Source organism: Pelobates fuscus, chromosome 9, assembly GCF_036172605.1.
Source record: "Pelobates fuscus isolate aPelFus1 chromosome 9, aPelFus1.pri, whole genome shotgun sequence".
In the NCBI taxonomy this organism is placed as follows: Eukaryota; Metazoa; Chordata; class Amphibia; order Anura; family Pelobatidae; genus Pelobates; species Pelobates fuscus.
This window is the reverse complement of record NC_086325.1, coordinates 142,688,844-142,715,353: the sequence shown is the minus strand read 5'-3', so window position 1 is coordinate 142,715,353 and position 26,510 is coordinate 142,688,844. Positions and strand designations below refer to the sequence as shown.

The following is a 26,510-nucleotide window of genomic DNA, read 5'->3' as shown; positions in this document are numbered from 1 at the left end:
ATAACAACATTATTAATATTATGTCATATTTACATAATATTACATTGTGCTTATTGTGAATAAATAAATATTTGATGGGAAATAATAATCCTCATAGCAATATCCTAAATGAAAATGAATGTAAAGAGCATTATGTGGAAGCCAGTGTGAAATAACCAATTTATAAATAATAAAGCTATCAGCAGACATGGAAGTGATGCTGGTAACACATGGGCAGTCTGCACTGTGCTGTCCATGTGGGCAGTGTGACTGACACTGCTCCTTTAAGAGGCTGATCAGCTGATCCCAGATAGGCGTGTGTGTGAGGTAGGCTGTGCTCTGGGATAGATTGCGCGGCCTGGCTGAGCATTACCCGTGGGTGGGAGAGCTCTGGGATTACAGACAGCCGATGCCTGCTTTACTGGAGTCATCCTCCCTGCTGTCACCATCATGGATTTCAATGTGAAGAAGCTGGCCTCAGATGCCGGGGTGTTCTTCACCAGGGCTGTGCAGGTGAGTGCCATTAATACAGGGTGTCCCAGTGAGCTGCCCCTACACCCCGTCCCCCTCCTGCAGCAGCAGCCTCCTCTGACAGTTGGTGCTCAGCATCCCTCCATCTTTGCTGCACTGTTAGCACAGCCTTCAGCTCTCTGCCATCACACAGCATCCCCTCACGAGGCACACTGGCTCTCTGGCCAGGGGCAACATACCCCCATCTTATAACAGGGTATCCCCCATCTTATTACAGGGTATCCCCCTGCCCCCCATCTTATTACAGGGTATCCCCCTGCCCCCCATCTTATTACAGGGTATCCCCCTGCCCCCCCATCTTATTACAGGGTATCCCCCTGCCCCCCCATCTTATTACAGGGTATCCCCCTGCCCCCCCATCTTATTACAGGGTATCCCCCTGCCCCCCCATCTTATTACAGGGTATCCCCCTGCCCCCCCATTTTATTACAGGGTATCCCCCTGCCCCCCATTTTATTACAGGGTATCCCCCCTGCCCCCCATCTTATTACAGGGTATCCCCCATCTTATAGAGGGTATCCCCCTGCCCCTCATCTTATAGAGGGTACCCCCTGCCCCCCATCATATAGAGGGTGTCCCCCCATCATATAGAGGGTGTCCCCCCATCTTATAGAGAGTATCCCCCATCTTATAGAGAGTATCCCCCATCTTATAGAGGGTATCCCCCATCTTATAGAGGGTATCCCCCTGCCCCCTCATCTTATAGAGGGTATCCCCCTGCCCCCTCATCTTATAGAGGGTATCCCCCTGCCCCCTCATCTTATAGAGGGTATCCCCCTGCCCCCTCATCTTATAGAGGGTATCCCCCTGCCCCCCATCTTATAGAGGGTATCCCCCTGCCCCCCATCTTATAGAGGGTATCCCCCCATCTTATAGAGGGTATCCCCCCATCTTATAGAGGGTATCCCCCCATCTTATAGAGGGTACCCCCTTCCCCCATCTTATAGAGAGTATCCCCCATCTTATAGAGGGTATCCCCTGCCCCCCATCTTATGGAAGGTATCCCCAGCTCCCCCCCCCCCCCATCATAGGGGGAGGGGTAGGGGATACCTTCTCTATCATATATAGAGGATGTCCTCTGGAAGTGGCTGCAGTCTCCTGTCAGGAAAATGGTGTCCCTTGGTTGGGATAGCAACCCCTCCCCCAACAGAGATTGCCTCCTATCCAGAGGCGACAATTTCCTGTCAGAGAATGTCCTTTGGCCAGAGGTGACAGTCTAATGTCAGAGAGAGAGCATTCCCTGACCAGAGGCAGCAGTCTAATGTCAGAGAGAGTCCTTTGGCCAGAGGTGACAGTCTAATGTCAGAGAGAGAGCGTTTCCTGACCAGAGGTGACAATTTCCTGTCAGAGAGAGTGTCCCCTGGCCAGAGGCAGCAGTCTAATGTCTGAGAAAGTCTATCCACTGGCCAGAGGCGGCAATTTCCTGTCAGAGAGAGAGTGTCCCTTGGCCAGAGGCAGCAGTCTAATGTCAGAGAGAGAGAGTCTCCCCTGGCCATAGGCGGTAGTCTAAAGAGAGAGAGAGAGTGTCCCCTGGCCAGTGGCGGCAATTTCCTGTCAGAAAGACTGTGTCCCCTGGCCAGTGGCGGCAATTTCCTGTCAGAAAGACTGTCCCCTGGCCATGGGCAGCGGTCTAATGTCAGAGAGAGAGTGTCCCCTTGCCAGAGGCGGCGGTCTAATGTCAGAGAGAGAGAGTCTCCCCTGGCCAGAGGCGGCGGTCTAATGTCAGAGAGAGAGTCTCCCCTGGCCATAGGCGGCGGTCTAATGTCAGAGAGAGAGTCTCCCCTGGCCATAGGCGGCGGTCTAATGTCAGAGAGAGAGTCTCCCCTGGCCAGAGGCGGCGTTCTAATGTCAGAGAGAGAGTCTCCCCTGGCCAGAGGCGGCGGTCTAATGTCAGAGAGAGAGTCTCCCCTGGCCAGAGGCGGCGGTCTAATGTCAGAGAGAGTCTCCCCTGGCCAGAGGAGGCGGTCTAATGTCAGAGAGAGAGTCTCCCCTGGCCAGAGGAGGCGGTCTAATGTCAGAGAGAGAGTCTCCCCTGGCCAGAGGAGGCGGTCTAATGTCAGAGAGAGAGTCTCCCCTGGCCAGAGGAGGCGGTCTAATGTCAGAGAGAGAGTCTCCCCTGGCCAGAGGCGGCGGTCTAATGTCAGAGAGAGAGTGTCCCCTGGCCAGAGGCGGCGGTCTAATGTCAGAGAGAGAGTGTCCCCTGGCCAGAGGCGGCGGTCTAATGTCAGAGAGAGAGTGTCCCCTGGCCAGAGGTGGCGGTCTAATGTCAGAGAGAGAGTGTCCCCTGGCCAGAGGCGGCGGTCTAATGTCAGAGAGAGAGTGTCCCCTGGCCAGAGGCGGCGGTCTAATGTCAGAGAGAGAGTGTCCCCTGGCCATAGGCGGCGGTCTAATGTCAGAGCGTGTCCCCTGGCCAGAGGTGGCGGTCTAATGTCAGAAAGAGAGTGTCCCCTGGCCAGTCTCTACAGTGTGTTTTTATGTTTTGGTTTGCTCATCCTCTTGAAAAACAAAAATGAATTCCAATAAAAACAATGAATTTGTGTGGTGAACTTGCTAATTATTCGTATCCAACAAGAATATTGAATCATACTGTAAAATCAATTAATACAATTGACTTTGGCCTCGATTTTGCCATTTTCATTTTCTGCATTTCACAATTTAGTGCGTAAGTTCCATTTTGCTGAAATACTAAATTACGGTAATTAAGGCCCCCATTTTAATATTTTTGGATACGCTTTTCAGATGACTTAATCGTTTTGAATAAACTTTTAACATGATTTTTCCCCCCATAATATAATTATCAACAAATATATTTTCACTATGTTAAATCATTTTAAGTCTATCCCCAAAAATATTAAATCGAGGCCTAAATATTTTTTTTTATGGTTGTTTCATATTCAGCATTTGTATATGTTTATAAGAATTGATTGCCATAATATTGTCACCGTACAGTTCTTGTACTGTACTTTTTAAGCTGTGTAGAAAAAAAAAAACCCTCTTACAGACAAATCACATGTTTTCATCAGAATTATAATTATCTCTGTTCTATTGTGCAAGAATCGTTTTTGAGTTTTTTCTTTTACCCAAATACTGGTAAAGCATCATGGGAGATTGTAGTGCTATAACATCTGGGGTCTACATTTTATTTATTTTTTGGGGGGGCTCCCCTGTCCTATATACTATTAGAAATGTGAAAGTATTGATATGTGCTTTTTCTATGCTCCCCCAGCGTAGTCCTGTTTGCCTGTCTCTGTGTAGCTCAGTTCCTGTAGAATCGAGTGTAATGCAGAGTTTTCTGAACTGCTTTCTCGTGATCAGTGACTGTCTGGGGGAAGTGAAATGACATGCATTTGATTTTCCAGTGTTTAACATATAGACTTTTTATGCTACAGAATGCGGATGTTTGACTCCTGACAAAAGAATACCTCCCACGTTTCCCTATTTAGGAGGGACATTTTTTTAAACCGAAACCCCTCTTTTTTTATACCGTACCTAATATCCCCCTTTTCTCCATATTGTTGGTGCAGCTGAGTATATAACAGAACTTCACAGCAATAATACTCCGAGTGATTAATTTAATTTACAATAAATGTGTTTGGAAACCAGTCAGTTTAAATACGTTCGTTCTTGTTCTAAATTACATTTTATTTGCACAAATGGTTGTTAATAAATCACCTAATAATTATCCGAACAGCCACGCCCCAGGCAGTACCCCTACTTATGCCTCTAAAATTAACGTTTCTCTCTTTGTCCATTTTGAAATATTGGGAGGTATTTGAAAGCAATACAACTGTGATGGCTCAGTAAGTTAAAGCACTTACTGGAAAGATTTGTGTGTGACCTACACTTCACTAGTTAGAATCCACACAGGTTTGCTCATCACTTCTTCTTTACAAATGCAATACAATGAGTGCCACATTTAGATATTAGTAATATTCTGTTACTCTAAAATCCAAAGGACTCATTTTGTTGTTGTATTGACCATTTTTCTTTTCTGTCATTTATTATAGAGAGGGGCCCATTCTAGGATATAAGCACTGAGGTCACACAAGTGATATCTGCCCACAGCAGTTGGGAACAGTTCCAAAATCAATGTGCTTATAATTAGCTGTCTGGGCTGCTTCATGGTGTTCAGGCCTGTTGGGTGGGCTTCTAGTGATGTTTCTGAGTTTATCTCTTGAGTTTGTTCCCCTGTTGGAGAACTTCCAGTAGTAAAGGCTGGAGAAACAGAACTTATTATTGTGTAACAAAGACAATCAAACAATCAATCAATCACTATAAGTGTAGATATTAGTAAAACTGGAACTAGTAATGGTGAACCTCACCACACCACCAAAAAACAAAACGTACTCAACAATGATATATATGAAAATATATCTATATAAGCTCCAGAATAAGACGCTTTAAAAACAAGGATGGATACTACCTGATACACAGATAAGAACTTGGGTAGCAATATACATCTATATAAAGACAAAAAGAAAAACTGCATATGGTGTTATAACATTAAGGAGCGATGGAGGGGGTGGGTAGTGAGAGCACTCACAAGACGTCAGAATAAACAGGCTTGTCTCCCCAACAAGGGGTATGTAGATAGATCCTCCATATAATGAGCAGTTCAATGTAGTTACCGTCAAGGTCCGCAGTCTTTGAGGAACTGATGATGTAGAAAAACAGAACCACCAAAGGAGTAGATAAAAATAAACATTATGGGGCGGGGCATGACCTGGGAGCTGAACAGACACGCTTTCTGTGAGCTCCCAGGCCTGAATTAGATTTTTGGCAGAAAACAGCGGGAATACAGCTTACTTCAGAACCCCAACTTACCCCACCTTGCTATATGGAGGCAGGGGTACTGGAGGATACCTCGCACGTTCAAAAGCCCGCTGGGAAACCGGACCGGAGGCTTGGGGCCTACAACATGCAGAGCAGGGGAGAGACGGACGCTCTCCCGGCTCACCAAATCTTGCAGCACCCGAAGCATTGGGCTTCTCCCCACCCCCTCAGGACCGGCGGGGGTTATCCCGGTCCACGCAATCGAGTATCACAAGCTTATACGGACTGCAGAAGATGGCAGCAGCCTAAATCGTATCCCCAACCAGCAAACCCCTATTGACAAGATGGAGACCGAAATGGCCGCCGCCACGTGTGCTCGAGACACAAAGAAACCTGACCTTGAGACCCGGCTGGACGAGCTGTTCGCCAGGTTCTGGAGGACAATAGCCTCCAGGGAGCAACAGGCCAAGGCATACCATCCTGTCACAATCCTGCCGGTGATCCCCCAGCAAACGTGCACACCGCGTCACGCCAACAAAGCCCGTGGACGGCAACACCGAAAAGCCCGTAATCCCAAGCGACTACCACTACCTATGACGGCGACCCGCCCATACAAGGGCCCGGCAAAACTAAACCTACCTAAGAGGCATGAAAAGGCGGTCCTGCTGCAGCGACACACTGCACTAAACAGGGACCGGAAGGGCCCCAGGCAGACCACACCGCAACCCCTCTACCGACAACACTCAGAGGCAGACCCTCGCCCTGGCATACCTCGGAGGCGACACCACAGCCTGCGACACATCACCTCACGCAGACTCTCACACGTTGGCGAGTCCACCTCACCGGATGCCCGTACCAACGCAGAGACCCCCTGCATCGAACGAAGAGGCTGGATACACCATCACACCGATAAGATCTCTGCGACCAGACTGCACGCCCTGAGATCTGGAGCCGGCTAGGTGATTGCCTGACCTGGCTACCGGAGCCCGACACCTGCGTCAGGTTCCATGGGAACATATGTGGACTTTACCAGCACCGCGGACATATCTAATCACAGACAGTATGGGACTCTATTTATGACAAGAGTGTAAATATGTACCTTCATTTTTTACGAGTTGCATTTATTGTGTTATTTAATTTTCTTTTGCTCTATATCTGCTCCACAACTGCACCTACACACTTCATGTAAAGCCAGCGCCACTGCCGCCAACTAAACACTAAGCCCAATGTCCCATTGGCACTGGCGAACAGCAATCCAGCATGGCACATAGATCTGTCCACGCCAGGGACCACGGGGGGAATGCCACTCGGGACAAAGCAATTATATACAGAGCCTCTCTGAGTATAACCTCGATACCCTGTCACCAGAGTTGGTCCAGCACACTTATCCGTGGGACCACTAATCTATAGCCTTAATGGCTAGGAGGGTACTAATTACTCATAAGCTCAACACCCACGCATAGGTAGACATACCAGCCTATCATGATGATGTCCAACTCAACATGTTACTAACTTATGTCAGCCATGTCACAGCATATCTTGTAAACATATCTCCTGCTGCTTCCACTAGCGATAACTAATCTTCTGAATCACTCACCCTTACTCTAACGCACGTGGTAACCTACTCATAGCTTCACTAGCTCTTGCCACTGCAAAATAATCACATGCCTAGAAAGTTAAGCGATATCACTCTATGTTATGTTACGCAAAGCCTAAACAAAGTAAAGCTATATCGTTTCTATCGTTATATATAAAAAATGTGCTTGATCTACCTTGTACCCCTATGTTCAGCTGTTCGTATTGTGCTAGAGGACTGCCTTTGGGGTACCTCACATGCAACTGTTATTTGCCTACCCACTACAAAAATCAAAAAATAAAATAAATAAACATTTATTTATTAGACAAATTGGTTAAAACAACAAATAGAATAAAAAGGTCCAAACAATGTGAATCCAACGCGTTTTAGTCCGGGGACGGACTTCTTCAGGGATCTGGGACAGCATCATGTCGTCTTGTTTATATAGCTTCTTAATTCCGTGACGGGGATCAGCTGGCGGCCGGTTGCGTTCCTTCTTCCTGTTTCGTGATGTCACATCCGACTATCCGTTTGTCTGTTCCTCAAATTTCAGCACATGTGCATCGCATGTCGTGTGCTTTCTGGTCTTAGGAAACAATACGCACTTAAACAGTCCATTGTGGAACCGGAACGAAACTTATATAAAAAAAATATATGGGATATGCCGAAAACAAAATATGTACAAAGAGGGGAAATGTACAAAAAGAGAGAAAAAATAAGGCAATGCATCCTAAGTGGGAAAACTATGAATAATATATTATTATTGGTCCATGTATTTTGTACGCTAGAGTGTTAGCCTACCTATTTATATTTCCAGGACGCTTCAGAAGTAAGAAGATAAAGTATATTACTTGCCTTTATTCTCCTTGGGCTCCTGGCTTGCTGATGACTCCATCTCTGGTGATCGTAGCCAATCCAATGCTTCCCCATAGGTAAGCATGGGGAGGCTTGTGCACATGCGCAGCAATTTCTGCACTGCGAACAATCTGCATCTCCTCACAAAATGCATTGAGTCATTGCATCCCTATGGCAGGTGTGTCATTGCATCCCTATGGCAGGTGTGTCATTGCATCCCTATGGCAGGTGTGTCACTTTAAATCAGAGTGTCAGACTATGGTCACCATCTGTTGTTAAACTTCTACTCCTGTAACTCTTAATTTGAAGCCGAACAACAGCTATAAGGCCACCGTTCAACTCCTGTTATATATCAAAATTGTGAATAACCTAGACCAGGGGTAGGCAACCTACGGCACTAGTGCCATGCACGGCACTCGAGGTGTCTTTGCACGGCACTCAAGGCTGCTAGAGCCAAACGCACTCTGGCATATCAGTAGTCCCAGTAAAACTTCAGATATCTGCTAAGAGAGACGAAGAGGTGGTGAAGGACAATCCTCAATTTATGCATTGCAGCACGTAGAGGTAGTAATCTCAGATAACTATCTCAGATCACTTCCTCCCAGCACTTGTGAATGGGAATCCACACTGGAGTAGAGCAGCCCGCAGCTGCTGTTGCAGCTCCTGTCCTTGACCTGTACCTGGCCAGCCTGGTCCCCATTGGAACCCAGGGAACCTACCCACACTGGTAAATATACACAGAAATGCAGAATAACCCTCCCCTCATACAAATAATATGAACAGCCCACACACACACACAATCCCCACAAACACAACACCACTAACAATAAACATACATGCACACAACCCCACATGCAGCCTCTCACATGCAATACCCCAAACAGCCCCCACACACTACCAAACACACAACGTGACATAACAATCCACACACAATTCCACAAGCAGCCCCCATACACAGCCCACATTCATATCTATCATACACGATACCACAAACTACTCCTGAACATATATAATATAATAGCTCATATACACACAAATATACAAAGCAATTACAGTATAAATAACACAAGCAGAATACGGCAGCATAAACAAATAGAATCGGCGCGCCACGGGACATCACAATCCTATATCGGCACAGTGCTGCTAAAAGGTTGCCTACCCCGGACCTAGACTCTAGGTTATTCACAATTTTGATATATAACAGGAGTTGAATGGTCCTAGAGGATTAAAGAGTTGCTGGAGCTGTTTAAAACTGCTTAATGGTCACATCAGCACAGGGCAAGAGTTCTTCCATAGAGGAGTTAATGTGATGGCAAAGAATGTAAAATGTCTTAATGTATTTTCCTTGCACCAGTGCAGTTACTAAAGTTCTCCCCTCCCCCCCTGTTTACATAAACCTGTAATCTTCCTGATATGGCTGTACTGAAGAAATACCTAAGTGAGAGCCCTCAGAGCATCATGGTGCAATTATATTGTTTACATTCAAATTGCTGCTGGGGCAGGAGTAACTCTACTGCCAGGGTGCTTGGGTATGCTGCATTTGCTGGATAGGATAGCAAATCTCATGGCTGGTGACAGTAGTCCATTTGAGTACTTTTTCTAGGGTGTTCTTTGACAGGGTCCATAGTATATAGGGAGAAAGCTGGCCTCTAAGCCCCTCCATGAGCTAGGGGAACGGTGGCTTCCATTACAGTCATTAATTATACAACCAACAAAGAGAACAAATCTTACAATAAAGTGAAAACAAACTGATGTAACCACCAGATGGTATGACCATGACAAATGGTGACCTGAGTATTCTGACACACCGTTGCGTAGAGGTGATATGTTGGAAAAGTGGTTGAGCTACTGAGCCTTCGAAAATGTTTTGTTAATAATGGTGTTTTCAGAAAATTGTGAATAATGATGAGGAAGAGGCTGTCTGTATGTAAATTGGCAGTTGTATGGTAGTAGAGGACTAAGGTAGAGGGAGTAGAACTGAGAAGGTTTGCATGGAAGAGGAGTTGAGGTAAAGTTTATAGAAGTAGGGGGAGACAAGTGAGGAGGATTAGGGAGGTCCATGGCAAGAGGATATGGGCAGCAAATTATTGAAGTTAAAAGTGTGTTCAGAAACCCCACAATGTTGGAAAATCCAGGAGTGAAGTCTTGTAAAGACAAGGAGTTTATATAATACAGAAAATAATGAACAGACTGTTTGTTTTTTATAAATTATAGAGGCTTAAGGACGAGGTACAAGGAAGAAAAACACACCTCTTTTGGCTTGTTTTTTTTTTATTTCTTTATTTTTTTGCGTGCATAAAGGTAACAATGATGCATTCTTGGCCACAACGGCACATATTCATCGTGTCAAAATTGGGCTACGCGGCCTGTTGCGAGAGCCGAAGCATCTCGCCAATGTCCCTCCCGTGGGGGCTTTTTTCGACTTTTGCCTTCTTAGATTTCCTGCCCATGGTCTTTTAGCCCGTGTTTGGGTGGTGTGTGGGGAGGTTTTGGGCTCGATTTCCACCATATATCTCCGATTTTATATAGGTCAGAGACGGAGCTCCGAGAAATGCGTCCTCTCAGTTGCTCAGTCGGCTCCGCCCCCTTGGCTTGGTTTTTGGTAGACCGTGTGATGACCTCTTGGAGTATATATCACAGGTGGGACCTGATCTTGGGTGTGAAGTTCTGGGAAGAAATAAAGGATGTAGGTGTCATCCACAAAGATGTTGGTTGTCTTATAAGAAAGAAAAAGAGATGACCAATAAAGGAATCTCAATGTATAAAGGAGGGTAAGTTGATACAAAAAACTAAATGGGGTAAGAGCCAGGTAAAGGTAATTCAAAGCTTGGCTATAGCAGAGATAATGGTAGGATGCTTGGCTGTGTAAAAGACAACAGTCAGACCAAGTAAAACAAAGATAAGATCGTGTTGGTTTGTGATCTCTGGGTGAGCAGAGTGAAACTACAATTCCCATGCTTCTCAGGGTGTGCTCCCACCAAACGCTGGCCGAAGATTAAAAGGGAATTGTAGTTCAATGACAGCAGGTTAGCTACTGGATGGCTCCAGCTATTTAGTACAATTAGACATCTGTCACCCAGGGGTAATCACTCATTAATATGTAATTATCAATTATCCTTATGTTGTTATCAGTTATGTCAGTCTGTAAAGTTAAGGAGCTGTTCTGCCTACATTGACACGACACCATGTGTTTTAATGGCAGGTTTCTAAACAACCACAATCTGTCCATGTGAACTGCGGGAAGTTAAAATGGTAGTATACCTTGCCTCCCTTCCTCCCCCAATCCACCTATTGTTTTTCAGGGATCAGTGGAGCAAACAACAAGTTGTTTCACTATGCAATTTTTTGTAATTATATGCAGCAGGTCTTAAACCAAAGCATTAGCAATATGAACCTGTACTGTGTAGTGTCCCTGTCTCTAAAATAATAGGTCCTCCCCCCTCTTAGTGAAATAGGATTAACGGAAACACCTCTAGTGGCTGTCTAGGAGACTACCACTAGATGCAGAGTAACCCTGTAGTAGTGTTTTATATTGCAGGTTTAAACATTGCACCCAGACCACTTCAATGAGAGGTCTGGGTGCATATAGTGTCTCTTTAAATTACTTTTAGATTTGCTGCATTTTCAGATTCAACATTTAATGGTGCTGGTTTTTTTTTTACATTTATTTTTCTTTAAATTGTCATTCTTTCTGCCCTGTGTATCTTAATTGATTATACCACCCCCATTGACAATTGCTTTTATTAATAGTTTATCTATTCATTGTGCCAGATCTCAATACCTGGGTGCAGCCATTTTGTTTATGTCTGTCATGATATCTACAGTTTGCACTACTGTGGGATTTTTATGACTGATGGATAGCTGATAAATTAGCTTAGCATCTGAAATGGAACTTTGTTTAAGCTCTGCCTGGTGCCAAAGATTGCTACAGATCACGCTCCCCATAAAAAAGAAAAAAAAAGAAAAATACTTTTTCTTATGTATAACAAAAAAAGGTGATTTTAAAATAAAAACCAGGAGAAATAAGGGGACAAAAAAAGCATTAATTTAGAAACTTAACCTGCAAAGTGGCAGCACCACTACTTATCTGTTAACTTTTATTTTTTATGATAAGTTCCATGATTGAAAAGCGGACGGGAGGGCATGAACTATTCACTGCTTAGAAGAGCATCCATGTGTGCACTCTCAATCAATTCCCATTTATATTTTTAATGACATTATGTAGCCTGGCTTGAGTTGTGACTTTGCCAATCATGTGGCTCTTCTTTTATTCTATGCTCAGGCCTGAATGTCCTAGCAGAGATGGGAGTGTCCATTGAAACCGGGTAATTCAGAAATAGGGTGTTCAAAATAGGGTATTAGGCTACAACTTCCATCACTGATAGGTGAGTTAGTTCATGCAGGAAACGTTAGATTTACTTAACTGAATCTGTCCCTCGCGAGCTCCGCCATCCTCATCTTGCAGTTCCAAGAACCAAATCCAGTTTGGCTAATCTGGCATGATGGCCACTATCCAAGCTCGTTTGTGGTAAATTTTTTCTTAGGATAATTGGGATGTCCAGAAACTGTGGAAACACTTATCCCAGTCTGAAATTCAATTTATGAAGAGAGAATCCAGATAGTCTGGAAAATCTTGCTTGTGTAGGGAAGCAAATATTCTTAGTTTCCGGTTTCCTCTGGTGGCCATCAAAATCTACTTCTGGTATGCCAAACCTGTCCTATGACCAGACCAACTCACTCAAATAATTCTCTGCTGACGGTCCACTCTGCTTGTCTCCATTTACCTCTGCTCAGATCGTCTTCCACGATATTGTCTATTCCTCTGATATGAGTAGCTGTTATGTCTGAGATTTTTCTTTCTGCCCAGAGAAAGATTTGTTGGCATAATTCTGCAAGATTTTTTTGCTCTTGTACCTCCTTGTCTGTTTATGTATGTCACTGTTGTAATGTCTGATTGTATTTGAATTAGTTTGTGATGCATTTGTAGCTGAAATGCCTTTTTAGAACTAGAAATACTGCCAGAGGTTCTCTGAAGTTTTATGATTTTCGTGAAATTCTGATGTTCCATTTTCCTTTTTTCACATGAGAGCCCATATGAGGTATGATGCGTCTGTTGTAAAACAGTTCCGTTTTTTTTTTTGTGTGTGGGAAAAAAAGGCATTCTGTGATTCGTTCCACCAGGTATCTGGTGACACTGTCATGCTTGTGTCCATGTCTTCTTGTAAAATTTCTCCTGCAGCAGTCTCATTCTTGCTCTTACAGTTTAAACCAAAGCAAAACGTTACCTGCGCTCTTTTCCAAATCCCTATGTATATTTAAACAAATGGAGGTTATTTAGTTACTCCAATGGCCTTTGGAGGGAATGCCCGCCTGCCACGTCATGGCAAACCTCGTAGGTGGGTCCTACACTAACCTTTCACCTTGCTTCCTTGAGCATCTGGCAAATATCTCTGAGACAGAGAGGGGTATTTTTTTTTAGCCATTAGAAGCTCAAGGAAGCAAGGTGAATGGTTAGTGTAGGACCCACCTAAGAGGTTTGCCTTGACGTGGCAGGTGGGCATTCCCTTCAATGACCATTGGAGTAACTAAATAACCTCCATTTGTTTAAATATACATAGGGATTTGGAAAATATCTGGAATTAGAGTTACTCCCTGTTGTCTGAAGCACGCGACTAATGGCAGTAGGATTTTCGTAAATATTCCTGGAGCTGTTGAGAGATCAAATAGTAGTGCCTTGAATTGGATGTGTAGAATCTTGTTACCTGACCTAATAACATATCTCAGAAATGTTTTTAATGCAGTGTGCATTGGGACATGGAGATAGGCGTCTCTTTAGGGTGGCCATAACATCTCCTCCTTGTTGTAGGATATGGGTCACGGATTAAATGGTTTCCATGCGGAACTTCTAATGTGCTATGCATTGGTTTACCCTTTTTTAATTCCACGACTGGACAAAGGGGGCCATCCTGGTTTTTCTATCAGGAATAACCTAGAGTAGACCTCTCCAAATTCTTCTTTGTTGGTCACTTTTTTTTTTTTTTTTTAATAACACTTTCCTAAGAGCCTGAAAGTTTCTGAAAGGATTGCTTGCTCTTTTACCAGATTCTTTGTTCTTGAACAGAGAAACTGAGCTGCAGGTCTTTATGTAAACCATATTTTGTGGCCATTCCTGATGGTCTCTAAAATCCATGGATTATCTGTTATTTCTTTCCATTGGTCAAAAAACTTTTGTAACCTGCAGCGTCACAATTTCTTGCAGTTTCTGTCTTGTGTGCGCTTATCCCGGCAATCTATTTTCAGCTTGTTTACTAAAGGGGCAAAATAGTTTTTCCTTGTAGAAGTAAATTTGCTCTTGCCCACGGTAGAATGGTTCCATGTCATTCTTTTCTCCGGAGGTAAAGCCTAAAAAGGCATTAAGTAAAAAACAAAACAAAACAAAAAAACGACCTGAACAACTTGTTCCTTTCAAGTGGGAGTTTGCATAGTGCACTTTTTGGAAGTTGAATCCGCAAACTAGGATTTTAGCCAGATAGTTCTCCTGGCTACCGATGTGGGGCCCACGGTTCTTGCTGCAAGTTTAATGGAATCTTCTGTCATTTCGGGTAAGAACTGATTAGCCAGTCTGATATTTTGTTGAAGATACACTGGGTCTTCCTCAGATTCTCCTGTTAAGGAGTCCTCTAGGGCTTGAAGCAATGCTTTTAACTGCTTAGTTAATTTCTGCTCCCGTTAGCAAAGCTTGTCTGAAAGGCTGCTGTCTGAAAGATTATTTTACATGAGGTTTCTGCCCTTTTAGGCAGTGGATCTTTCAGGGCCGCCACTTCTCCAATCGGAATAGTGGTTTTCTAGTCCGTTGTGCTAGGAGCACATGGACCTTTTGGGAGATCTTTCCATGTGCCTGTTGTCTGCAATTTAAAGTGTTTTTTTAAATTGCTTAGAATAAATGCAGGTTTCTCTGGGTGTTTCCCTTATTGTCTCCAAGTATTTCTCCTGTATTGGAAAACACTTATACCTTGTATCCTGAATATCCTGTAGTTCCAAAGTTTACAGACCTCCCCAGTGAATTTATCAATTTCAGATACTGGAAAACCTGTTTCTTCGTCTGAATCTTTTGCTTCAGATGAATTCAGAGGAAGATCTTTCCATCTTTTGTTTCCTCTAACAGTACTTCTAATTTAATTTGAGGTTATTGTTACTGTCATGTTAAATTCAGCAAAGGTCTCCTCTCCTGTACATTATCTTGGAACCATGCTAGAAACGCCAACATTTCTTTTTGCTTGGATTTCTCCAGCGATTCCTTTGAGAGTGGATTACAAGATTTCTGTTTGTAGCCGCCCGGGAGCGGTATTGCACAGTCTCCACATACTAAATGTTTCAATGTTTTTTCGGAGCTGGTGGAAGGTCCATAAACTGGTCCTTAGAATGGCCGGATACTCCAACAAAATTCAGGGAATGTCAGAATAAGCCAAGGTCAAGGGAAGCCAGAAACACACAAGTACGAGAAACAAAGCCTAGTCAAGGGAGCGAGAAAACAATGTATTTTAGAGCGAGCCGGTTCAATACCAAAGTATAGCATACAAAAGAACGCGCTATTGGGACACTATTAACTCTAGAAACCACAACAGGGTACTGTGCCTTGGGAAAAATTTGGTTTTATACGTTTTTGGATGTTGATCTCTAGTGTTTTGAGCTGTAACGATGTCATGACGCCGGCTCACGTAAGCCGCGTTATAAAAGGGGGCGGGGTCACAGCGTTCGGCGTCCAGGAGGCTGTCTGAGACAGCAGACAATGTGGGAGCAGCAGTCCACCGGATCACAGGAACAGCTTACCGGCGGACCGCCAAGGTGAGTACACGAGAACTGATACCAGCCAGGATGTGTATGTTATGATTGTAGAAGTTCCAATGGCGACCCTGATGTATCAATTTCTTCAGAGGCTTTTAAAACATTTAAAGGGACACTATAGTCACCCAGACCACTTCAGCTCAATGAAGTGGTCTGGGTGCAATGTCCCTCAGGTCTTAACCCTTCACATGTAAACATAGCAGTTTCAGAGAAAATGCTATGTTTACATTTGGGGTTAATCCAACCCCTAGTGGCTAGCTTCCTGACAGCCGCTAGAGGCGCTTCTGCGAAGCAGGATGCAAAATTAGCATCCTGCGTACAGAACGTCCATAGGAAAGCATTGAGAAATGCTTTCCTATGGACTGTTGGAATGCGCGCGTGGCTCTTGCTGCGCATGTGCATTCCTCTCCACTTGGGAGCTGACGTCGGAGAGGGAGGAAAGGTCACTAGCGCCGAGGGAGCCCGGCGCTGGATTAAGGTAAGTGGCTGAAGGGGATATAACCCCCACGGTCCCCCAAGGATTATATAGTGTCAGGAAAATGAGTTTGTTTTCCTGACACTATAGTGATCCTTTAATACATTGTTTCCATTATGAAAGTGGTCCATACAAGCGAACCGTACCGATCCATTCAGGGTCCTGCTTCAGATGTAGGGCCATAGGAAATGGAACGGTTCGGTTAGGGCGGAGCTACTATACAATCCATTGATTGGTGGACAGGAAGAGCTTTTTTTTTTTTTTTAAACCCTGCATGGCCCTGAAAGGTCTGACTTGCAGTGGAAACGCTCACCAGAATGGGCTAGTCCATTCTAAACCTTCCAAACTGTACCGACCCGAACCGATCCGCTCAGTGGAAACGAGGCATTAGTGACGTTACAAAAAAACTCTCTCTGAATCAGTCAACCTGGTTTGTGAGAAAGTTTCCGTTTCTTTTACTTTTCCATGAAACACAATTCCGATTCAGAAATTGTGTGTGTGTGTGTAATTTTCTGAAAATAATTCTTGGGTTGTGCAAGACGAAGAGATTGGACCAGCAACCAAGCCACAGTAAATCTGCTTTGTTGTATATTTTAAAACTCGTGACAAACACTGAGCATGACGGCTGTGTTGTGATTTCAAAGTGTCTAGAACACAATACTGCAGCTGTGTATTTATTTCTACTGAAACTCTTAGACTTTTGCAGAGAAATTTTCAGAAACTGCCCAGAAGTAGGGATCGACCGATATTGATTTTTTTTTTAGAGCCAATACCGATAATTGGTGAACTTTCAGGCCGATAGCCGATAACTTACCGATATTCTGTACATTTACCATTTTGAAAAAATAAACAATTTCTAAAGGTAAATGCACAAAATATACATGCCACATGTAGTAGATGCAGTTTGTGTTAGTGTAATGTGTGTGTGTGTGTGTGTATTTGTGTAGTGTGTGTTTGTAGTGTGTGTATAGTGAATGTAATGTGTGGTGTGTAAAGTGAATGCAGTGTGTGTGTGTGTGTGTAGAGTGTGTGTATATACTAAATGCAAAGTGTGTGTGTTTGTGCAGTGTGTGTGTGTATAGTAAATGCAGTGTGTGTGTGTGTGTGTGTGTGTGTGTGTGTGTATATAACGAATGCAGAGTGTGTGTGTTTCTGTAGGTATGTAATTTGGGAGGAGGGGACATTATTTATTTAAATTTTTTTTTTTTAAGTCCCCCTCCCTGCTTCTTACTTGGCTGGGGGGGGGGGGGTTTAGCAAGCGCTTACTTACCTTTTCAGCAGCTCCCTTCATCTCCCCTGTGTAAATCTCGCGTCCTGTGTGCCGTGCGGAGCGTGGCCATGGTAACCCGTGGCAACGCTCTGATGACCGCGGGACACGCAAGATTTACACAGGGAGCTGAAGGGAGCTGCTGGGAAGGTAAGTAAGCGCTTGCTGCGCCCCCCCCAGGACTGCTGGGCTTGTAATGGGCTCGGTGGTCTTGGTATGTATTACCAGCAATATCGGTATCTTTATTGGCCAATACCGATATTGCCGAAAATACAGAATATTGGCCGATAATATCGGTCAGACCGATGCAAAATATAAAAACAAGAAAAACGTTTTAAATTTGTCACTGTAAAATAGATTTCAGTGTTGCAGCTAAGTGGCATTTTTCTGCTACAACTGATGACAAAGGGGCATGTGATAGTGTTTGGGAGGACCACAAGGTTGGCCGCTAGTGCAAGTCTCCAAAGACCACACGAGAACCACATAATGACTCCAAGGCACCTGTTTGAATGGGCGAAAGGCAGAGGGCACTGCAACAAACCAATTTTTGACAAAGCACAAACTGTTCAAGGAAGTAGTAAAACAACTACATGCTTTCACACCATCTAGTGAAACAAAAATCTTGGTCAAAGCTTTTTCTTTTGTTGAGACATCAGTTAAACATACTGTATTAAAGGGATTCTGTAGTGTTAGGAATATAAAACTGCAAAATACAAAATCCCCTTCCCCCTGACCCCCAATTTACTTACCCAATTCCAAGACTGATCTTCCTCGGCACTGGGTTGGTGCTACGCTTCCTCTGAGGTAGGGATCGACTGATATTGATTCTTTTTAGAGCCGATACCGATAATCTGTGAGCTTTCAGGCCGATAGCCGATCGCTTGTCGATATCCTGTGCATTTACCATTTAAAAAAAAAAAAAAAAAACTTTCTAAAGGTAAATGCACAAAATATACATGCCCCATGCAGTGGATGCAGTGTGTTTAGACAGGGGAGCTGTGTGTATTTGTATAGTGTGTGTGTATATAATGAATGCAGGGTGTGTTTGTGTAGTGTGTATAGTTAATGCAGTGACTGTTTGTGTAGTGTGTGTATATAATGAATGCAGGGTGTGCGTAAAGTGAGTGCAGTGTGTGTAATGTGTGTGTGTGTGTGTATAGTGAATGCAGTGTGTGTAGTGTGCGTAAAGTGAATGCAGTGTGTTTGCATAGTGTGTGTATATAATGACTACAGTGTGTATAATGTAGTGTGTGTGTGTGTATGTATAATGCAGTGGGTGTATTGTGTGCATTATATACGCACACTACACACTCTGCATTATATACACACACTACACTCACACTATATATGCACACTATACACACACTGCATTATATACACACACTACACACTCTGCATTATATACAGAGTGTGTGTGTGTTCCTGAAGGGATGTGATTTGTGTAATGTTTATATGTTTATATGTTTTATTTAAATTTTTTGTCCCCCCTCCCTGCTTGTTGCCTGGCCAGGTAGGGGGCCTATAGCAGTCCATGGTGGTCAGGTGGCATGGATGTGTAGTGGGGGCCGGCAGCAAGCGCTTACTTACCTTTCCAGAAGCTCCCTGTGTAAATCTCGTGGCCTGCGTGCCGCACGGAGCATTGCCATGGTAACCCGTGGCAACGCTCTGAACACCACGGGTCTCGCGAGATTTAGATAGGGAGCTGCTGGAAAGGTAAGTAAGCACTTGCTGCCGGCCCCCACAGTACCGCCGGGCTTGTAATGAGCCCGGCGGTCCTGTTATGTATTATCGGCAATATCGATATCTTTATTGGCTGATACCGATATTGCCGAAAATAACGAATATCGGCCGATAATATCGGTAAAACCGATAATCGGTCGATCCCTACTCTGAAGTCATCCAACGGGGGTGGGGGGGACCTAATGCATATTGAATAAATGCTTTCCTTTGGGAATTTCACTGATACTGGATGTCCTCATGCAGAGCGTAAGGATGTCCAGCATCAGTTAGGCGACCCAGAGTCTGGTAAACTTCCCGAAGCGCCTCTAGTGGCTGTTTTAGTACTGCAATGTAAACATTTTCTCAAATACTGCAATGTTTTACATTGCAGGTCCATCTCCTTCATTCAATTACCCTAAACATCCAGACAATCTGTGGAATCCATAAACGTATGTACTGTGTTAAGTGAACCATATAACACGAACTGGCCGTATATATACCATCTCTGCTCAAGAAATCCAACAAGCTATTCAAACCTTCTACCAGTTCACTAGCTCGAGAGATACCTAACAATATTACCGCATGTCAAAAAATTGATTGAACTAAAGCATTTATGTGAGTTATATATAATCAAATTACTTTTTATTTTCCAGATCTCTCTTGATCACACTACTGTCCTGCCTTTCTGATCCTATCATTGTCCCCCCTCAAAATGTGTGGATAGTTGCAGACCAGTATGAACTTATTTTCAAATGTTTTAAAAAAAAAAAAAAAATGTTTTTTATTAAGTGTTTTATTAATTCATTCATATAAAAGCTTATTAAAAAGAAAACGCATTCACAGCTCTATATCTCAGCGGGGGTCTAATTTAGACTTAGTTAAGGTATCGCAAGAACACAAGTTTGTGGGGTAGAAAAATATTAAGTGGGATGATTTGACACTGAATGACTCATGTATCTGTAGTTCAATGTAAATAGCTGAATGCACTGCATGTTTCACTGTGACTGGCTAACTGGTCCTCTGTCTGGCCATTCTGGACACTGTGTTCTCAATTCTCTTGATTCCGCAACCCTTGTATGTGTTTGTAACTCTGATAAGATGCCAGATTTCTGGAGTCGTGCCCCATGACAGTGACACACTTTTACTTTGATAAATTGGCTTTTCAGTCTCAAATGATCCATTTGACAAGGCTGACCGGTTCATATACAGTGTGACATAGCAGTGATTAGTTTAGGCTGACTCTCTTTCTTCTTCCAATGCAAGATCAATGATTTCCAAGGTCAGTCACATTCATAAATGTTATTTTTTTTTTCTTCTTTTTCTTATGTGAAACGTTTCAGATTTTCTTATGTTTTGGAGCAATAACTGATTAACACATTAGCTAAAGGGACACTGTGGGCACTGCAGCTGCTTAATCTCATGGAAGTGGTTATAGTCCACTAGCTCTGTATTTATTTTCAGTGTCAAACTTTTTTTATATTTTAATCCTAAATGAGAGTCCCCAACCAGTCCATCCCCTTTGTGCTGCTTGGGCTGACGAGGAAGCATTAACTTAAGCAGCATTGGGTGGCGGTGATTGGCTTAGAGCAGGGCTCCTCAAATTGCAGGCCGGATCTGGCCCGCCAGGGTCCTGAACCCGGCCCAAGCATTTAGGACCACCCGATGGGCCCTATATCTTCAGGGGCCCGGTCAGCGCTGCAGCCGTGCAATAGTGCGACCGGTCCACTCTAAAAAATCACAGCTGCAACTAGTGCTGGGAGGAAGTGACAGCTGCGAGGACGGAAGAGCCACACCGACTCCCATCAGCCACCCTTCTGCAATAAAAGTATGAAAAATTAGCTGTGTGTGTATGTGTCTATCTGTATGTATGTATTTCAGTATGTGTGTGTATGTATGTATGTATGTCTGTATGTATGTCTGTATGTATGAAAAATAGAAGTAAGGGCTGTGCCAATTCTTATAACTAAATATAATCACAAGAGTACTAATTTAGTTATTATATATACTGTTGTTTTTATTCAGTGAGCACTATTAGTTGTCTATTTTTACCTTCTTTCTTGAGTGTGGACCATACCCCAGACTGAAGAAACCCACGACATATCCCATAAGCGGGGATTATACCGCTGTACGCCCTTCAGACTAGAGCTAGCTATAGCTCTACTAAATGTTAGTTTCTTTCATCTATATACAGTACATGTTGGACCAGTCATATTGCACTATTAGTTCTTTTTATCTGGTTTTAGTATTTCATATGAGTGGATTCATATTACTCCCGTTTAAGCACTTTATTCTATATTTGATCTGATTTTAAGATCCTTTTTATTGGACTGTGTTTACTGATATTTTGATTTTTTACTTTGTGTTGTGATTTTTAGTTATTTTATGTTGTGATTTTCACTGCTTATTATATTTTGTTATAAGAATTGGCGCAGCCCTTACTTCTATTTTTCTCACTATCTTTGTTTCCGAAGGGTTTGGAGGGATCTCCCTTCTAGGGTTGCTGCCCATCTGTTAATTAGCGCTTACTCTTGTTTTCTGTTGTTCAGTATGTGTGTGTATGTATGTCTATTTGTGTGTGTGTGTATGTATGTCAGTTTGTATGTCAGTATATGTTTGTATGTGTCTGTATGTATATCAGTGTTTGTTTATATGTGTTTGTATGTATATGTGTGTGTATGTCAGTATGTGTATGTAAATGTCAGTATGTATGTCCTTATGTGTGTTTGTGTCTGTCTGTTTCAGTATGTATAGGAGTTCGTTCAAATTTTTTTCAACTATAGTCCGGCCCCCAACAGTGTCTGAGGGACAGTGAACTGGCCCCCTGTTTAAAAAAATTTGAGGACCCTTGGCTTAGAGTGTCGACTGACATCTTTCAGAAGGAATTTCATAATCTCTGCCTGGGCCTTACCTGGTCCCCTTATTAGATTTAAATGGTTTGAAAATACGTTCACACTAAATGGAGGGACAGCACCAGATGACTCCAGGCACTATAATGAAATCAATTAGATAAAATGATTATAGTACCTAAAGTGTCTTTTTAATTCTCCAGAAGAATGGGAAAGGACTCTTCCATGTAACATTAAAATGGCTTGTACAATGCTGTGAGTTAGCCTTGGGACCAGAATCGTTGGACCTTATTTACAAACACTGAGCAGGGTTACTTACTCAAGTGAGATTTCAATGTGAATTTAAAGGACCACTATAGCGCCAGGAAAACCTACTAGTTTTCCTGGCAGTATAGTGCACCCTCAGGGCCCCCCTCCTGCCGGGCTCTAGGGGGTGGAAGGGGTTAAATTTACCTCTTTCTCCAGCACCGGGCGGGGAACTCTCCTCCTCCTCGGCTGAATGCGCATGCGCTGCTTGAGCCGCACACGCATTCAGCCAGTCCATAGGAAAGCATTCACACTGGCGTCTTCTCACTGTGAAAATCACAGTGAGAAGCGCGGATGTGCCTCTAGCGGCTGTCAATGAGACAGCCACTAGAGGCTGGATTAACCCTATTATAAACATAGCAGTTTCTCTGAAAGGGTTAAACCTGGCACCCAGACCACTTCATTAAGCTAAAGTGGTCTGGGTGCCTATAGTGGTCCTTTAAAATTTTAGGCTGAACTAGCGACTTTTAAGCAATTGGTGAATTTTCTAATTTTGATATTTCACTTTGAGGATTATTTATTATTCTGGGAATTGTCAGGAATAGACCAGTGAATTTAACATTTGGTAAAAATCATTTAACATAATTATCCAACTCCATTTTATTTTGACCCAATATTTGTATTTAGGGCACCCAACCCAAAATTGAATAATGTAAAAAAAAAAAAAAAAGTGTACGGGGCACACTCCTTAAAGGAGCCTCTATCTCTTTAAAAGATTATCAGTTCTGATGATCTCGGTCCAGTCAAATACTTCCGTTAGCACTGGGGTCTATAGTGCATGTGCAGAAATCACTTCACTCTCCCTAGAATGAGAAGCTGAAGGCAGCTCTTATTCTCCATGTTTCCTCCTAACCCATTACTCTCCACTAAAGCTATATTTGTATTTACAGAAACATACAACTGTACACTTCATTGCTGGTTATCTGACCACTTCCTCTGGGAGGTGGAAGTTAAGTGGGAGGAGCTAAAGTGTAAAACGTATTTTCTCTCTTTTGCAATATACATTTTTCTGGAATCATGGAAAATAAAATAACGATAATGACATTGATGATTTGTTGATGTATTCTTGCAAATTAAATGCTAGAGCATCCTTTGTATATGTTATCTTTTCCAGTTCTACACAATTGACTGCCAACAATACCAATTTATTAATAATTTTGAGATCATTCTGATGAGATGCGCATGTGGCTAAGCTTTTCACACTGAGGAATGCTGCCAGATTGATAATGAGACACCAGAGGAGCTAAATATTGTTTGTGATGTGTAGGTGGATAAATCCCAATTGGTATGAAAATCTTGTTATTTACTGCCATTGAAAGGCAGTAAGCTTATTTCAGAGGATTTGTTTGAAAATGAAGCAGTTTGCCGTTATCATGAAAAATCCAATAAGATGGTGGTTTGCTATATTTATAATGCACTGTCCATTAATTATTCACTTTAGTGCAAAGCCTTGTGTGTGCGGAAGTGCTGGCCCTAGATGTAGTATGCTGGCCCTTGCAGGTCTTTGTGTAAGCATATGCTCCCGACCAAAGAATACTAGAAGGGTCACTCTAAGCCAGGGTTCGACAAATTCTAGATGCCAGGTCGCCATGGCGACTAGGAATTTTTTCCTGGTGCCTGGGTATTTGTCAACCCGTTTCTTTCGAGGCATGCAGGCGGCCGGCTGGCTAAGGGCAAGTGGAGGCGGGTGGCTGGCTGTAAGGAATGGAGGCGACGAGGGAGCTGTAATCTTCTTAATCTGCTCTGTCCCACACCCGGCAGTGATGCTGAGAGCTGGAATATGATGTCACTCCGGCCCAGGCATCACTAAATGGCGCAGAGGGGGTAGAACAAAAGCAGTTGGAAGATTACACCAGCATGACTAGACCCCAGGATAAACCAATCCACTACAGTTCTCCCAAAGTTAGGGTGGCTGGGTGGACTTAAATTTAAAACAAATAATTTGTGAGTGTGTATGCGTCTGTCAGTGAGCGTCTGTCTGTGTACTTGTGTGTCAGTGATTGTGCATGTTTAGGTGACCAGCACCTCTCCAATTACATAGGATTGCTGTTTTTGCTCACCTTTTTATCCCTGTGCTGATCTTGATCTGGATGCCCTGCCCCCATGGCTGAGATAATCAAGCTTAATGATCACTGACAATTCAATGCTTTCCAAATGCTGCGGCAATTAGCATCTCCTCATAGAGATGCATTAAATCCGTGAATTAGTGCATCTCTATGAGGAACTTTCAGTGCATCCAAGCGGCACGTAGAGATGCTAAATGTAGGTGCTGCACATTGTGCCACTAGAGGTATTTCTAGGCAGCAATGTTGTGGCAAACTTCCCAGTCCTCGTGAGTTTGCCACGAGCTCCTGGAGGAGTCTGCTTGCCAGCCTCCTGCCCACAGTCTATGGGCCAGGTCAGCGACTCTAAAGACCCATATTTTATTCCCCCTGGTTCGGCACTTTCCATTAGTGCGCATAGAACCGAATGCTAGCTCCCTGGCGGCCATTCGCATGGACCAAAACCGCGAATAGACTTCAGGGGGACTTAGCCGCGAAAGCTCTGGAACTAATTTCGGCATGAAGACTTTGCGGTTGCCGGTCGGTCCCCAGTGGCACTTAGCCGCTATTCCATGCAAATATTTTTGGCATTAAGACTTTGCAGTTCCCGGTCGGTCAAATAACGACTTCCAGGAAATTCCTGAAACCCTGAACCGATCTGGGTGATTTTGGGATATGTTGGTAACCCAGATCGGGGCTATCAGGGGATGTAACTTTTTAAGGTACTTTTGGGGTGTTTGGGAAATGTGTGTTTTTTTGCTTGGAGATAATTGAGTTTAATACAGTGCTTGACTCAATTATCTCCCAGGCACAGGGGAGGTATTATCTTGTTTTGTATGGGAGTGTCCTGGACCTGAGAGCCAATGTAATTGTGTGTATGTTTTTACTGTAGTCTACTCTCAGGTCCAGGGGGGAGTGCTCTTTGAATGGAGACCAGCATATAAGGTCGGTTGTGGCTGCCATTAAACATATTCCAGCTTGTACTCCCAGAACTATGTGTCGTCTGGTTACTGGGAGGGGAAAGGGCTAATATTCACTGTTCTAGCTTGTTCCAGTGTGGAGGATTCAGCAGGGAAAGTCCTTGTAAGGACTAGAGCTCCCAGGACTGAGTGCTGTACAGTGCCTGGGGGTTGCTAGAGCGAGTTCCCCATTCAGCTCCAGGAGAGAGCGGTTCCAGGGCCCCAGTCAAGCCATGGCGACTGTGGGCTGTATTGCTGTGGTTTGTCCTCTATTCCAGCTAGGAAGTGGTCCTTGGCGGAGGTACTTTTTATGAAAAGGCAGTGTTTACATTGAAAGGCCTGCAGTGACAGGCTATCGCTACATTAAAGGGACACTCCAGGCACCCAGACCACTTCAGCTCATTGGAGTGGTCTGGGTGCCAACTCCCACTACCCTTAACCCTGCAAGTGTAATTATTGCAGTTTTTTTAAAACTGCAATATTTACCTTGCAGGGTTAAGTCCTCCCCTAGTGGCTGTCTATTAGACAGCCACTAGAGGACACTTCCTGCTTCATAGCACAGGTTTTCTGTGCTAGAGCGTCGCTGGACGTCCTCACGCTGTGTGAGGACCTCCAGCGTCGCTCTATTCCCCATAGGGAAGCATTGAAATTCATTTTCAATGCTTTCCTATGGGGTGCGCTAATGCGCATGCGCGGCATTGCCGCGCATGCGCATTAGGTCTCCTCGGCCGGCGGGCGAGATCAGTCTCGCCCACCGGCCGACGTAACCAGAAGGAGGAGCGGCGGGGGAGGAGGAAGCAGCGACGTGGGACCTGTCGCTGCCCCTGGTAAGTGACTGAAGGGGTTTTCACCCCTTCAGTAACCGGGGATTGGTGGGTGGGAGGGAGAGGGACCCTCCAGTGCCAGAAAAACGGATCGTTTTTCTGGCACTGGAGTTTCCCTTTAAGATGTAGTGGTTGTGGTGACTATAGTGTCCCTTTGAGGATTGTTGAAAATAAAGCTTTGTTGAAAAATCAAAACAAGAAACTTTTTTAGCCGACTCCTAGATTCAAAGAAAATTTGTCAAGCTCTGCTCTATGCACTATAACCACTTCCATCTATTGAAAGGATTGTTCCTAGCCCAGTGGAACTTCCCTTGCAGCCTTTACTTTCAAAATGATTGATTCTGTACTGTGTATGTCTGCCTTCCTGGGCTGTCAGCCAGGTGGAAATACTTTTTTTATTTTTTTGGCTCGCAATAAAAAAAAAGATTTTGTCTGCAAATTTTACATCTGGAGTTCGCATACACAGAAACCTTTTGACAGGCTGCCTAAATAATTAGACATTATTATTGAGAG

The 26,510-nt window shown here is 43.8% G+C and overlaps 1 protein-coding gene across 6 annotated transcripts in view; it reads left to right on the top strand.

Moving 5' to 3' along the window:
- Positions 1 to 329: 329 nt before the first annotated feature.
- SH3GLB2 (SH3 domain containing GRB2 like, endophilin B2) overlaps positions 330 to 26,510 on the top strand; it is a 54,707-nt gene continuing 28,526 nt past the window's right edge. For all 6 annotated transcript variants that reach the window (XM_063432643.1, XM_063432642.1, XM_063432641.1 and 3 more), the window contains exon 1: positions 330 to 492. In XM_063432643.1, coding sequence (XP_063288713.1) covers positions 430 to 492 — 63 coding nt within the window. In that variant the 5' untranslated portion in view covers positions 330 to 429. The remainder of the gene's footprint in view (positions 493 to 26,510) is intronic.